Source organism: Lynx canadensis, chromosome B4 (genome assembly GCF_007474595.2).
Source record: "Lynx canadensis isolate LIC74 chromosome B4, mLynCan4.pri.v2, whole genome shotgun sequence".
NCBI lineage: Eukaryota > Metazoa > Chordata > Mammalia > Carnivora > Felidae > Lynx > Lynx canadensis.
Genome location: NC_044309.1, coordinates 95,778,893 through 95,792,687, shown reverse-complemented (window position 1 = coordinate 95,792,687; position 13,795 = coordinate 95,778,893). Strand labels below are relative to the sequence as shown.

General features: G+C 33.7%; 1 protein-coding gene across 3 annotated transcripts in view; it reads right to left on the bottom strand.

The window, feature by feature from the left end:
* Window positions 1-1,124: 1,124 nt before the first annotated feature.
* Window positions 1,125-13,795, bottom strand: part of TBC1D15 (TBC1 domain family member 15) — a 75,125-nt gene continuing 62,454 nt past the window's right edge. For all 3 annotated transcript variants that reach the window (XM_030323243.1, XM_032594011.1, XM_030323242.3), the window contains 6 exons: window positions 12,634-12,734; window positions 8,488-8,587; window positions 8,007-8,104; window positions 4,070-4,186; window positions 3,464-3,550; window positions 1,125-2,465 (listed from right to left, as the gene is read on the bottom strand). In XM_030323243.1, the coding sequence (XP_030179103.1) occupies window positions 2,244-2,465; window positions 3,464-3,550; window positions 4,070-4,186; window positions 8,007-8,104; window positions 8,488-8,587; window positions 12,634-12,734 (725 nt within the window). In that variant the 3' untranslated portion in view covers window positions 1,125-2,243. The remainder of the gene's footprint in view (window positions 2,466-3,463; window positions 3,551-4,069; window positions 4,187-8,006; window positions 8,105-8,487; window positions 8,588-12,633; window positions 12,735-13,795) is intronic.

The following is a 13,795-nucleotide window of genomic DNA, read 5'->3' as shown; positions in this document are numbered from 1 at the left end:
GACTAAAGTTCCTAGCATACGAAGAGATGAAGAATCCTAGACACATGAGACAATCAAAATAGGGATGTTCTTAAATTCAAAAGGGCCTCCCACAGACTCTCATATCAGAATTGAAAATACTTTTTATAGTTAAATCAGAAATTACTTAAATTTTAACAACTTTAAATACCAGATAATATGTATTAATATTTTACATATTATCAGGGTACAAAAGGAACATCTTATGAAAACTGAAATCTTTTAAGAAGTCAATCTAACCAATTTACCTGAACTATTTTAACAATCTCAATAGCTCAAGTTTATATAGCATTTCCTAAGTGGGTTTTATGGCTCTCATTAAGACTTTATCTAACACTATGCTGTATTATTTAAAAATGAGCTATACAGAAATTCAGACTGTTTAGTAAAAATGTTTTAACAAGTAGTTTTATAATAAAACTTGACAGAAGTTCAACTTATTAAATGTGCTAAGATTTTTTTTTTAACTCCGAAGTAGATATTGCATTACATAGTGGGGGAAAAAACCTCTCAAAACCCCTATCCAGGAAGAACAAGAAGGACATCAAGATGTTCTAAGCAATTTCCTGAACAACAGGAAATGAAAGGCTGAAGAGGCCGAGTTTCTAATCAGTTTACTTTTTTTTTTTTTTGTCTAAATAGACTTACTCATTATTAACTGATGAAAGATAACACACATATGATATTAAAAACTAAAATCTAATGATTCTCCTGTCATGATTGTCAGTTAATACTCAAGTAGGAAAAAAGTTCATTTGGTTCCCTAGGTTTTTTTTTGGGGGGGGGGGGGGGAAATCTATCTACTGGACCATTTCAGAACTGCATAACTTTTATTTTACATTATTAACATCAATTGCAGGAAGTTGCTTTCCCAAGTCAGACAACTATATCCTCCAAGACAGCACTATGCCCAAGTCCATGCTGATGAAAATTCATTTTCAGTTATAAAAGGGGTCATGTTTCTTTCTCATGTCCATAACTTATTCCAAAGATTGTTTCAATCACATAAAAATAGGAAATGTCCTGGGGACCAGCTTGGATTTTTTTATTCTTCCAGTGAAGAACTAGCAGACTGCTTCTAAGTGTAATTTAACTGAAAACACTACTTCAACTTCAAATTTATTTAATGATATGTACAGGAGTTAACAAATTACAATTAAAACGGAATCAGTTATGTTAATTCCACATAACTTAAAATCATGCAACACTGCATGGTAAAAACAACAGCTTCGTTCATATACAAAAAAGTATTTTTTGAGACTCGTGATAGTATATTGAAATTTTTGACATAAGCTTTCTGCAAAGAGCATTTTATAAAAATTTAAAGACCTGATTAATCAGTTAATGCATTATTAGGAAAGATAATAAACACATTAGTAAAGTGAGGTTACAAGCAATTAATTTTAAAATTACACAAGGTACAGGGTTGAATGTAGTCTCATGAAATAAATGTTTGGTTAAGAAAATAGTTCTGAAAAAGTTATCATACTGAAGCTATGTATTACTGTTGTCAAATCAGGTTATATAAATCAATAGTCAAGTTTATTCAGTTAAAGAAAATATGCCTATCCTTTCTTATACTCATAAATAAGTACTTATTATATAGTCTTTATATACAAGTGAAGAAAAGTTCAATGTAAAAAATATACTGCCAATCCACTTATTATGGTTGAAATAGCTTTTTATCTACACATTAAATTGCATTGATGAAAATATCCAATTTAAATCACATTCAACCAGCATAAATATTTAAGCTGAGTACTGTTGTAAACAATAGAGAAAAACAAATTCTTTTATTTCATCACTTGCATAACACAATCTACTTCTCAGCTTAGAATGCTACAGAGAAGCCTAAGATTTAATTTAATCAATTCCAAAACCCACTAAACTTAGAGTAAACAAAGTGAATGTTTTTCAAAGTGCATAATTTCCAACTCATCCACTTGTAATATTTATCCAATTCCAGTTCATCAGCAAGAAAATAAAATGTACTTGGCTATAAAAATACTAAGGAATGTTATTGAAAAGGAAAGGCTATTTGGTAGAAGTAACTACAAAAATAATTAGTTTAAATCTTTGTAAAGCTTTAATGCAAGAACATCAGTACACTTTCTTTCCATAAACCTTAAAGCATGATCAACACCAAGATTTTAAATTTCCTCCTTTCAAGTACTTGAAAAAGGTCGCAACCAAGTGTCTCTTCAAAAATTAAGCAAGAAGAATGATCATGCAGGTGTTAATCTGCTAACATTTGGGGACACTGATATCTGTGTTGTGTTGTCATCTCTGGCTCCACTGGTAGCAAGTACGGGCAAGGCATCACTCTGAAATGTAGATGCAGGACAACTAGTCATGGCAACGCTCTCATCTTCACCGGTGTCTGAATCTGGTGTTGCAACTTCACTGTCCTGAAGCCCCAAGATCTCACAAACTGCTTGTGGCAATTCCTGAATGTGCAAAATCAAACACAAAACCATCATTCACTGTAGAGGAAAAGTAATCACAAAATAACATTTGGACTTAAGACTACACTGATTCCAGAATCTGAATAATTATTCTAACAGTGTAATTGTTACGTATCTTCTCACAGCTTCCTTCTTCAGATGAAATTCTAACCAGTTTTTTCTTAAGTGGTCCCTGATGTTCTATTCTGAATTAGTCACTCTCCACCCCATCCTACCACTCCCACAAAACACAAATGTTTTCTAATATTTTGAATTTATTTCATTCTCCTTGTTACTATAGTATCTTAGATATCAACTGAAATCTTATTTACACTATCTTTCTCCCTTAATACCCAAGGTCCCTTAAAGAAAGAAGTGTCTCACTCACATATTTTGAACAGAACAGCTATCAAATAAATGCTGGTAGAAGTGAACCATAAGTATTTGGAACCGTGAACAAATGACACAAAGACCAAACAGGAACTCTCATAAAAATACGAAAGCCAAAAAACATCAGAATAGAATGATTTAGTTCACAGTCAGATCATATCAAATTTGCCTTGTTTTTAGAAATATCTGAAAGCTTCACTGATACAAATGTAAGGATATAGACTAAATACCACCCATTTAATTATTTCTGATTAGCATCTGTCTTTATTTGGGGATACCACATTTAGTATGAGGTCCTAGTCTGTATTCACTAATTCTACTGGATAACACATCAATACTTCAATTCTACAGCCCCCTTTAGTTGTTGCAGAAATGTTTTCATTATTTTTGCCATTTTGCTGTACGATGTTTCTTATCTAGCGTAATTAATCAACTGTTTTTAATTAAGTGCTGTAACTCCATAATGGTAAACAAAATGCTAGCCAATGCTTGGTGTCTGCCTTCAACCTGCTAAAACTGCCTTTATCTTACATCTATAAAGAAAAATTTGTTCTTGACCACCAAAAACATACAAACAAAAAAATCTTACAATTATTTAAAACACTGTATACCTTGCATTTTACCATCTGTAGAGAAATTGCTTCTGCCTTGCATAGTACATCTTCCACATCAATTTTCATGGACAATTCATTGATATGCTAAAATGAATCCATAAAATAAAATAATTGAAACTAAAAGCACTATTATATTCTACTATATAAACAATTTATTACCAGTTATATTTCACTACAGATAAAATCTGTAAAATAAAAATATTCACATACTACAAATATCCAAGAGATTCAATAGATCTTTCAGTTTTAAAGTTAAAGAATAGCTAATAAGCTTATGGAACATTAAATCCAACAGTTGTCCCAAGTCTACCATCTCAAAGTTCTAAGCAAAAGACAATTATTTTTTTAGAAAACTAAACTACATAAAAAAGCATTTGTTAAATTTATTTTTCTTCCAAATTAGCCAGGTAAAAATAACTGCCCAATATGTATTCAACAAACTGTCATTCTCAGAGAGTCAGTCCTAGTACTAAGTGTTATTGATATAATTTAAGTTTTAACTCAAGGGATTCAGTAAAGCTCCAAGGAAATGTTTTGTGTATCAGTACCACCAAACAGAAGAAAGAGCCAAAATATTAAAATCTAAATTAAAGGAATAACTACCTTAAGTATTTCATTAAAGCCATAATGCTTTTCCATTATTTGCTGCTTTTCTGATTCCAGAATAGCACAACAGAGAAGAAGATGGAAATTTTTACATGGCAGTTCGGTCCACATTACCTATAAAAAATAGAACTATTTAGTAAACTATTTCAATTCTAAGATATTTTCCTCCCAGAAACAACATTGAACTCTAAATGACTTCTATGCAAAGCAGAAGGTGCCTAGATGGGGTAGGCCACTGTTTTTCTAGTTAGGAAGTGAGGAGTAGGGAAGTGAAATTTTAGCTTTACCTACATAATAACTAACATCAAGTTCAACACTACGTGAATATGATGAATTCCAAATGGTGGCACTTTAAGTAACTACAATTAGCAAATCACCGAGCCTGACCTAAATGATAAATGTTATTAATTAAGAAGCTGTATCATAAGTAAGGTATAAGGGTTAGAGGCATTTTCAGTATTTCTCTGTGCCTTCAGTTTCTCACTTTTAAATCATCTTCTGTCTCAAAGGGAGGGGGGGCTATATCCTAGATGGTAAAATTCAGCTAAATAGTGCATGGAATCAAAACCACCCAGAGACAGCTGTACATTATATTACATAACACAGAATATCCATGACTGTGACAAAAACTGAATCAACTACCCAAAATTTATACCCAAATGTATAAAACATTTGGTCAATAGCTGCATGTACTAAACAGAGATAATGACCTCAAATTTAAGGCCTTAATTTCCTCCTGTTAACCTACATAATATCTTACCTGGAAAAATTAAAAGACACACATAAAGAATACCTGAAATGTTTTACTTCTTTTCAAGGTGAATAATTTTCAGAGTGAATCCAATTTTTGAAAGTTTAATTATAGTGCAATTAACCTCAAAGTTTTCATTAAAAGTGCAATTTATTTGGTAAACAGATTGAGGATTATTCTAGCTATATAGTAATAATATTCTCAATTCATCTTTTAAAAAAGAAGTTGAGACATTTATTTAATCAAATCGATAAACTTTAAAATATGATTCCATACAGAAAACAAACTGGTGGTTGTCAAAGGGAGAAAGGGGATGGGTGGATGGGCAAAACAGGGGAAGGGGATTAAGAGGTACAAAATTCCGGTACAACAATAGAGTATATATATATATGTATATATGTATATATGTGTATATATACATATATATATAATATATATAGACAATATTTTATACACATATATATGTGTATATATACATAGATATGTGCATATATGTATATATTTATACATACACACATATATAGTCAATAGTACTGTCATAAATTTGTATGGTGACAGATGGTAACTATATTTATCATGGAGAGCATTTTGTGATGTATGTAAATGCTGAATCGCTATGTTGTACACTAAACTAATATAATATTTTATGTCAACTATACTCCAATTTAAAAATAAAGAGGGGTGCCTGGGTGGCTCAGTCGGTTGAGTGTCTAACTCTTGATTTTGGCTCAGGTCATGATCCCAGGGTTGTGGGATCAAGCCCCACACTGGGCTCCAGGCTGAGTGTGGAGCCTGCTTGAGATTCTCTCTCGGTCTCCCCATCTGTCCCTCTCCCCTGCTCGCACACAACTTCCCAAATAAAATTAAAAAAAATTTTTTTTAATATTATTTCTGAGAAAGACAGAGACAGAGTGTGAGCAGGGGAGGAGCAGAGACAAAGGGAGACAAAATCTGGAACAGGCTCCAGGCTGTGAGCAAGCTGTCAGCACAGAACCCAACACGGGCTCAAACACACAAACCACAAGATCATGACCTGAGCCGAAGTCGGATGCTTAACCAAATGAGCCACCCAGGCGCCCCTCAAATAAAATGTAAAAGTAACATAAACCCCCCCAAAATAAACCAAAAAACCACACAAAGAAACAAACAATAAATACATTTTTGAAAAGTACAATGCATTTACTGGAAAATTAGGATGTGATGATTACTGTGTTTTTTTTGCTTAACTATCAAACCATTAAGATTAAATTTCATGACAACCCTCAAAAAATAAATTTTCATTAAATTAAGTATGATTCCAGGTAAAGAACAGGTGAGTTTTACTTCTAATTTCAAACAAAGGAAGTTATCCTACACAAAGCAATGATCCTTTGTCAGCACATCACCTTCTCTAATGGTGGCTGACAGTACAGGAGCCAGTCTCCAGCTGTAAAAACCTCAGAGGGCACAGGAGTTCCACTATATAGAAGTCTATTTATTATCCAAATGAATTATTTCCCCCATTCCTTCCTTAGGAGAGTTTCTGTAATCCCTAATCTTTATGAAGATAAGGTAGCAATTAGTCATTACACCAATATTCTATTTTAAAAGCACACTGATCCATTAACACTGATCCATTGTCAGTCAGTCCATTAACACTGTCAGTGATTAAATGTGACCTTTCTTTCCTATCTTTGCTGTGCACATTCTAAAAAATAAAGACCTCTCACCTCTTCTTGAGGGCAATTTGGCAAAATCTATCAACAGCCTTAAAAACTGACTACTCTTTGATTCAGAGGTGTCTTGAAATTTATTCTAAGGACATATTCGGAGGTATCCATGAAAATTTGAATATTAAGATACTTGCCTTAGTGTTAAATATGATGTCATGGCAACGCTGTTGCGCAAACAAGCAAAATATCTATCAGGTAGAAATTAAATGGTCATTAACCATTCATCAGTTGATGGACATTTAGGCTCTTTCCATAATTTAGCTATTGTTGAGAGTGCTGCTATAAACATTGGGATACAAGTGCCCCTATGCATCAGTACTCCTGTATCCCTTGGGTAAATTCCTAACAGTGCTACTGCTGGGTCATAGGGTAGGTCTATTTTTAATTTTTTGAGGAACCTCCACACTGTTTTCCAGAGCGGCTGCACCAGTTTGCATTCCCACCAACAGTGCAAGAGGGTTCCCGTTTCTCCACATCCTCTCCAGCATCTATAGTCTCCTGTTTTGTTCATTTTGGCCACTCTGACTGGCGTGAGGTGATTATCTGAGTGTGGTTTTGATTTGCATTTCCCTGATGAGGAGCGACGTTGAGCAATGAGAAAGAATGAAATATGGCCTTTTGTAGCAACATGGATGGAACTGGAGAGTGTTATGCTAAGTGAAATAAGTCATACAGAGAAGGACAGATTCCATATGTTTTCACTCCTATGTGGATCCTGAGAAACTTAACACAAGACCATGGGGGAGGGGAAGAAAAAAAAACTGGTTAGAGAGGGAGGGAGCCAAAACATAAGAGACTCCTAAAAACTAAGAATAAACTGAGGGTTTATGGGGGGTGGGAGGGACAGGTGGGTGGGTGATGGGTATTGAGGGCACCTGTTGGGATGAGCACTGGGTGTTGTATGGAAACCAATTTGACAATAAATTTCATAATAAAAAAAAAAATTCAAATAAATGAAATAAAGAAATTAAATGGTCATAGATTCATGAGATGTTTATTACATTATTAATATTTTTCTCTAACTTAAATTTCTTTTAAAAAGCCAAACACAAGTCAGCTCCCTCCCAATACTTCACATACTACAAAGTGCTATCTCAACAGACTGGCCTGTCAAAACTTCCTTGAACTCTATACAAACCTATACCAGAATGCATCAGAGTCTCACATAAAGTCAAGCCTCCCAAGGAAAGAACACAAATATAAATGGTCTAGAGAACTTGTTCTGGGAAACCTAGTGGCCCAGAAACTTCATGAGGATTGTGATTTATAGAAAAATGCTCCAAAGACCAGATATTCAATTTAAGATCATAAAATTTTAAGGAGAGACCACAAAAACCATATTTATACTATACTTATTACACACTTGCTTTAGAAATTTCAGTTAGACTATTATAATTCATTTATACTCTATAGAACAATAAAGCATTTTCCATAATAAATATTACATTTGTAAAATAATTTAAGAACTTACCTCCCATAATCGAAGAATATCTAGAAAACTAAATTCCCTTTTAAATCTGATTAAAAGCCATCTGAAGCAAAAATAAAGGTATCCAGAGTCCTGAGATTCTATACAGAAGAAAAAAAACATATATATGGCTTACTCATATGTTAATTATCTCAGAATACAGTGACCTATTTCAAACTCAAATATTTCTACACAGCTTAAGCTATTAGAAGTCCTATAAATTTAATTGCCTTTACTAATTCAAAGAAACGATTATTCAAATTTGTTTAAAAGAAAACCATAAAATAGTAATAATTCATTTTATGAAGAAACTGTTTTAAGGCATAATTATAGAAAGATAGTTTGGTACCACACTTTGATTTCTCAGAGGAACTCAGGCAACAGTGACAGAGTATATGGGGCTTTCAGACAGTTCTTTACACTTTTTCTCTCTATATATTACCCTACAACTTGCTGGGTGTATAATTTGATTAACCAAACTTACCTAAGTAACTGCAAAATCCACTATCCAACAATCGAAGTAAGGTACTGAGTTGAATTAGTTGGGTCTTCATGCCTTGCATTTGTTCTTCAAAATTTTGATGCTTTAAAGGGAAATAAATGTTACCACATAAGTAATACTGAATACATATTTTATAGTACAAAATCATTGATAGATAAAGCAAGAGTCTAAGGACAAATGCTGGATTTATACCACACTGGTTATATTAAAAAAAAATCACAACAAATTAAAAAGCTAAAGCAACATTAAAAAGGAGGGAAGAAAATCCTTGGAATCAAACTAAGGATTACTTGTTTTCCTCTATTCATTTGACTTAAAGAAGAACGCAGAGCTACAGATGGATACACTTATTTCTTACATCAAATAAGAAACTTGGTGAAAGAAATACACACTTGCGAAATAAACTTTTATCAAATCACTTCCACTGGTAAATATTTCTTCAAATTGTCATATAAAATAAAATTAATTTTAGCTTTAACATATACTTCATTTTAAAGATTTCTTAAATTTGATGACACTAGGGAATCTGTGAAGTCAAAATCATTTGCATGACAATTCCAAAATATTATATGCATTTTGCACTTTAAATTCTCCCCCAAGTATGAAGGGCTATATGAGGAGTGACACTGCAATAGAATGAATACAGGAGCAGGTAAGAAAATCCAGCTGTCTTCCATTAAAGTAGACACTGAAGAAAATGGAAAATGGAAAACAATCCCTCTTCTCAGTAAATTGTTTCCGTTTGGAAAAGTTGCTTTTCATTAAAAAAAGGTTATAGGTGTTATGGTATAAAGGTTTGTTATTTTTAAATAATTAATAAATATTTATATATTTCTCTATTAATTTTTCATATGATAAACATCAAGAGATATAACCTACATAAAGAAATGTTCAGAGTCCTCAATAATATTTAAGAATGCGAAGGGGTCCTGAAATCACAAAGTTTAAGAATGGTTATGGTTTACTTTACATACTTTAAATAATCTGCAAAGTTGAGTAAACTCCCTACCAAAACTTTACCCAAGTGTTGGGAGGTGCATAATGAGACCAAAATAACAGGAAGGTTCCTTAGATCATTCTGATCCCTTTTATCCATGTGCCGCCAACTCCTCTACGGTAACCTACTGTCCTAATGCTTATAAAAACCCTAAGGACAACATCTCTTCCCTCACACTTCTTTTTTAGCTTTGGAAACACAGCATCACTCTCAGCTTAAAAAAAAAAAAAATTAAGGCTACTGATTCTCAAAAAACTGATTGTTCTTTTATGCCTTAAGGAACTAGTTTACTAGATTGACACAAGCCTTTGGGATATCATTCCTTGACATTTACCACAGAGAGCTGTAAGCGAAAGGCAAAATTAACTCTCTGATTAACAGCATCATTTTTTATTATGACAGCCAAAGGCTAGAGTTGTTTTGGGAGTACCAACATGGCATACTCTGCTATAAAAAGAAGTGCTCCCAAAATGACAGAAGACAACTTTGGAAAAGTAGCTACTCCTGGAGAAGGGAAAATTAGATCAACAATGGATATACAAATGGCTTCAATTGCATCTGTAAATAAATATGCGTGCATATTTACATACACATGTATATTCATATATATACATGCTCATATATATTCGTGTATATGTATATATACACATGTGTGTATATATATGAGGAGGGAGGTGAGGAGAAGGAAGGGAGGAACTAAATTATACAGCAAAATGAATGGGTGGGTATAAGAAAGTTCATTAGATCATTTTGCTAATCTTTCTATAATATTTCTATAATAAATACAGTCTATGACTATCCCTACATTAGATGTGAGTAAATATAACAAGAGTAAATCTATGGACACCAGGTTCAGTCATCACAAAAGAAATAAAAACTTACATGAAATAAAGCTGTAAAACAAAAAGAAGGAGTCAAATAACAGTATGGGTTTAAGGACACCAAACCAACAGCAATGCAGTAAAAAATAATCATGCAGATTATTTTGATTGCAACATGTTACCTACCCTTTTATTCAAATATGAAAAAAATGTTAGTAGACAATATATTAAGAGATTTTTTTTAGAATAAAGACTAGAAAAATCCCCAGACCATTCTCAATGGAAAAGGCAAACACAGAAACATTTACTATGAAAAAGAAGAATTTGAATCTTCATACACAAAAATGACAAATAGACCATAAAGTATATATTACAGATGTTCATTTACATTTGAGACCTAAATACATGCACAAGTATGTATGTATGCATGCATGTATGTATATATATGGCATCATAAGTCCATTTTTTGCACATGTCAATATTGGCTCAATTTTATGGAAACTATTACTGTAAAAATCAAAATGCAGTCAGTATGTTCATGTTAATTCTAAAGTGTCTAAACTAAGCACTGGGGAAATCTTCATGTATTTATTCTACAAAAATCTGTTGCACAAAAACCTCATGTTGGCATTAGGAAAATTCTGGAAGCATACCAGAGAACTAGTTAAACAAAGACACGAGCCTTTTATCAAGGAACATACTAGCTCTAGTGAAAAGAGGATAAACAACAAAAACACAAGAAAGGCAGACAACAGTTTTTATACAATTAGTATCAGTTGTACAGACCTTTATAACAAATGCCTCAGGTTTCTAGAGCACTTGGGAGTAATTGGAACTAAGAAGGCAGGTAAAATCAAATCAATCAAAAAGGTAAGGAAGACAAACTATGATATTAGCAGATTACTGCAATTAATAATCGTTCCAAATAATCCAAAACATTAATTCATGGTCATGACTATTCAGTTCGAAATACTTATTAACTTAATAGTAAAAGATATTTTTAAGTATCAAATCTTATCAAATATGTGTTTGGAAAAGTAGAAGAAGTGAGGATGAGTTGGAACCATGGATAAGAGACTTAAAGAAACAGGGAAAAGTGGGAAAAACTGGAAGGGCAAAGAAAAATTGGCAAGCTAATTCCCGAGAGGAAGAATAGACTAAGGAAAAAAGAGAAGGGTACTATTTCTAAATCCCACATTCGTATCCTAGAAACTGAGTTAAACCCTATGTTACAAGGAAACATTTTATATGATTATATAGTCAATATCTTTATCCCCTTGCTAGCAAGCCATTTGAATACCCAACCTCAAGGTCCAGCGGCAAGTGTATTAGTTTTACTCTGAAACAGTACAGTGACTTATGTAGTCAGGTCTTTGGATTTCATATGCCTTTATCTCCTTTTAGCCCTCTTCTATTTTTTTTTTTCTTTCTAATAGATTACTTGAGAAGACTGTTCTATTTTATTTCCCTGTTAATACTCTGTGCTATTGTCCCAGAATTCTGTCTCCAAGATACATCAGTGACAATAGATAAAATGTTCTTTGTAATAATATGTATATATAAACATAGTTCAACTCTAATAATCACATGCTTCTGAGAAAATAACAATGAATTACTAAGAAAGTGTCACAATTACAAATAGTTCAAACAGAGATCTAGAAGAAAAATCAGTTACTATAATGACAAAATCCAAAAATGTTCACAAAAAGTAAGGATATTACTTGGCATGACTAAGCTTTATCTCTGAAACAGATGATATGAAAGTTCAACTACTTCACAAGAACTGAATTCATCTACTTCATCAATATTCTATAATGACTCATAGCTCTTCTGCAGAACACAAGCATTTACTGATATTAAATCCTGATTACTCTTGTGCTACAGGCACTTACTATCTACTTCTTGTATTAAAAACAATGTCAGTATTTTCAAGCCCCTTGAAAAGGCTATTTAACAAAGAAACAAACAGGGGTGCCTGGGTGGTTCAGTCAGCTGGTTAAGCGTCTGACTCCTGATTTTGGCTCAGGTCATGATCTCACTGTTTGTGGGTTTTTCTTTCGTGCACTGACAGTGCAGAGCCTGCTTGGGATTCTCTGTCTCTTGTCCCCCTCTCTCTGCCCCTCCCCCACTCTCCCTCAGTCTCTCAAAAATAAATAAACATTTTAAAACAAGAGAAAAGAAACAAACAACACAGACCAATTTTTAAGTTCCACCATAACTGGCTAAAATATAAACATCAATCTTATGTAAGATAATATAACTCAATTTTTCAAAATTAGTTTGATTAAAGGAAGGAGCCCCTATTCTTACCATTTGGTCCATATAAGAAGCAAAGCACCAAAAGGCATCCACTTCATTTTCCATCACATATAAAAGAGGGGAAAGTAAGTCACTCATTCCCTGAACATACCCTAAGAATAGAAAAAACAAACAAAAAACAATCATGTTTCTGAAAACCTAAGCTTTATGTAATTCTTCTGTGCATATCATTACAATTTCATCTAAAATTTCATCTTTTCTTTGGTTTCAGAAACTGGTAGATATTGACATCTACCGAGAAAAGAAAACAAACAAGGAGGAAGTCTAGCAATCAGGTAAGAAAGATGAGTTGTCATAGACTGAGATGCCAAGCAGATATATAGCTGCTATTTTATGTCTTCAGTGTGGTCATCACTATCAAGAGAGGGTAATATTATTAAAAATTAAGGGGGGGCGCCTGGGTGACTCAGTCGGTTGTGCATCTGACTCTGGCTCAGGTCATGATCTCACGGTTCGTTAGTTCGAGCCCTGCATCGGGCTCTGTGCTGATGGCCTGGAGCCCGGAACCTGCTTCAGATTCTGTGTCTCCCTCTCTCTCTGCCCCTCTGCCACTCACACTCTGACTCTCTCTCTCTCAAAAATAAACAAACATTAAAAATTAATGTGCAAAATTACTACGATAAAACAGGAAAGGTGAGAAAAAACCCACAGGAACATCAAATATAAGTGTATATATTCAAAGGACATTTGAGAAGGACCAGTCAGAAGTAAGGGGGAAAAAAACAAATGAAAAAGGTGTTGTAAAAGTCAAGGGGGGAAAACATTTCAGGGCCCAAGAGTCAACAGCCCCTAATGGCCATGAACAAGCCAAATAAAATAAGAACTTTTAAAAAGGGTCCAACTGCTTTAGCCACCAGATCACTGGTAATCTAAACCAAAAGAAGTACAAAATTATGTATTTCTTTTAAATAGCCCTATCTAGGGGCGCCTGGGTGGCGCAGTCGGTTAAGCGTCCGACTTCAGCCAGGTCACGATCTCGCGGTCCGTGAGTTCGAGCCCCGCGTCGGGCTCTGGGCTGATGGCTCAGAGCCTGGAGCCTGTTTCCGATTCTGTGTCTCCCTCTCTCTCTGTCCCTCCCCCGTTCATGCTCTGTCTCTCTCTGTCCCAAAAATAAATAAACGTTGAAAAAAAAAAAATTAAAAAAATAAATAAA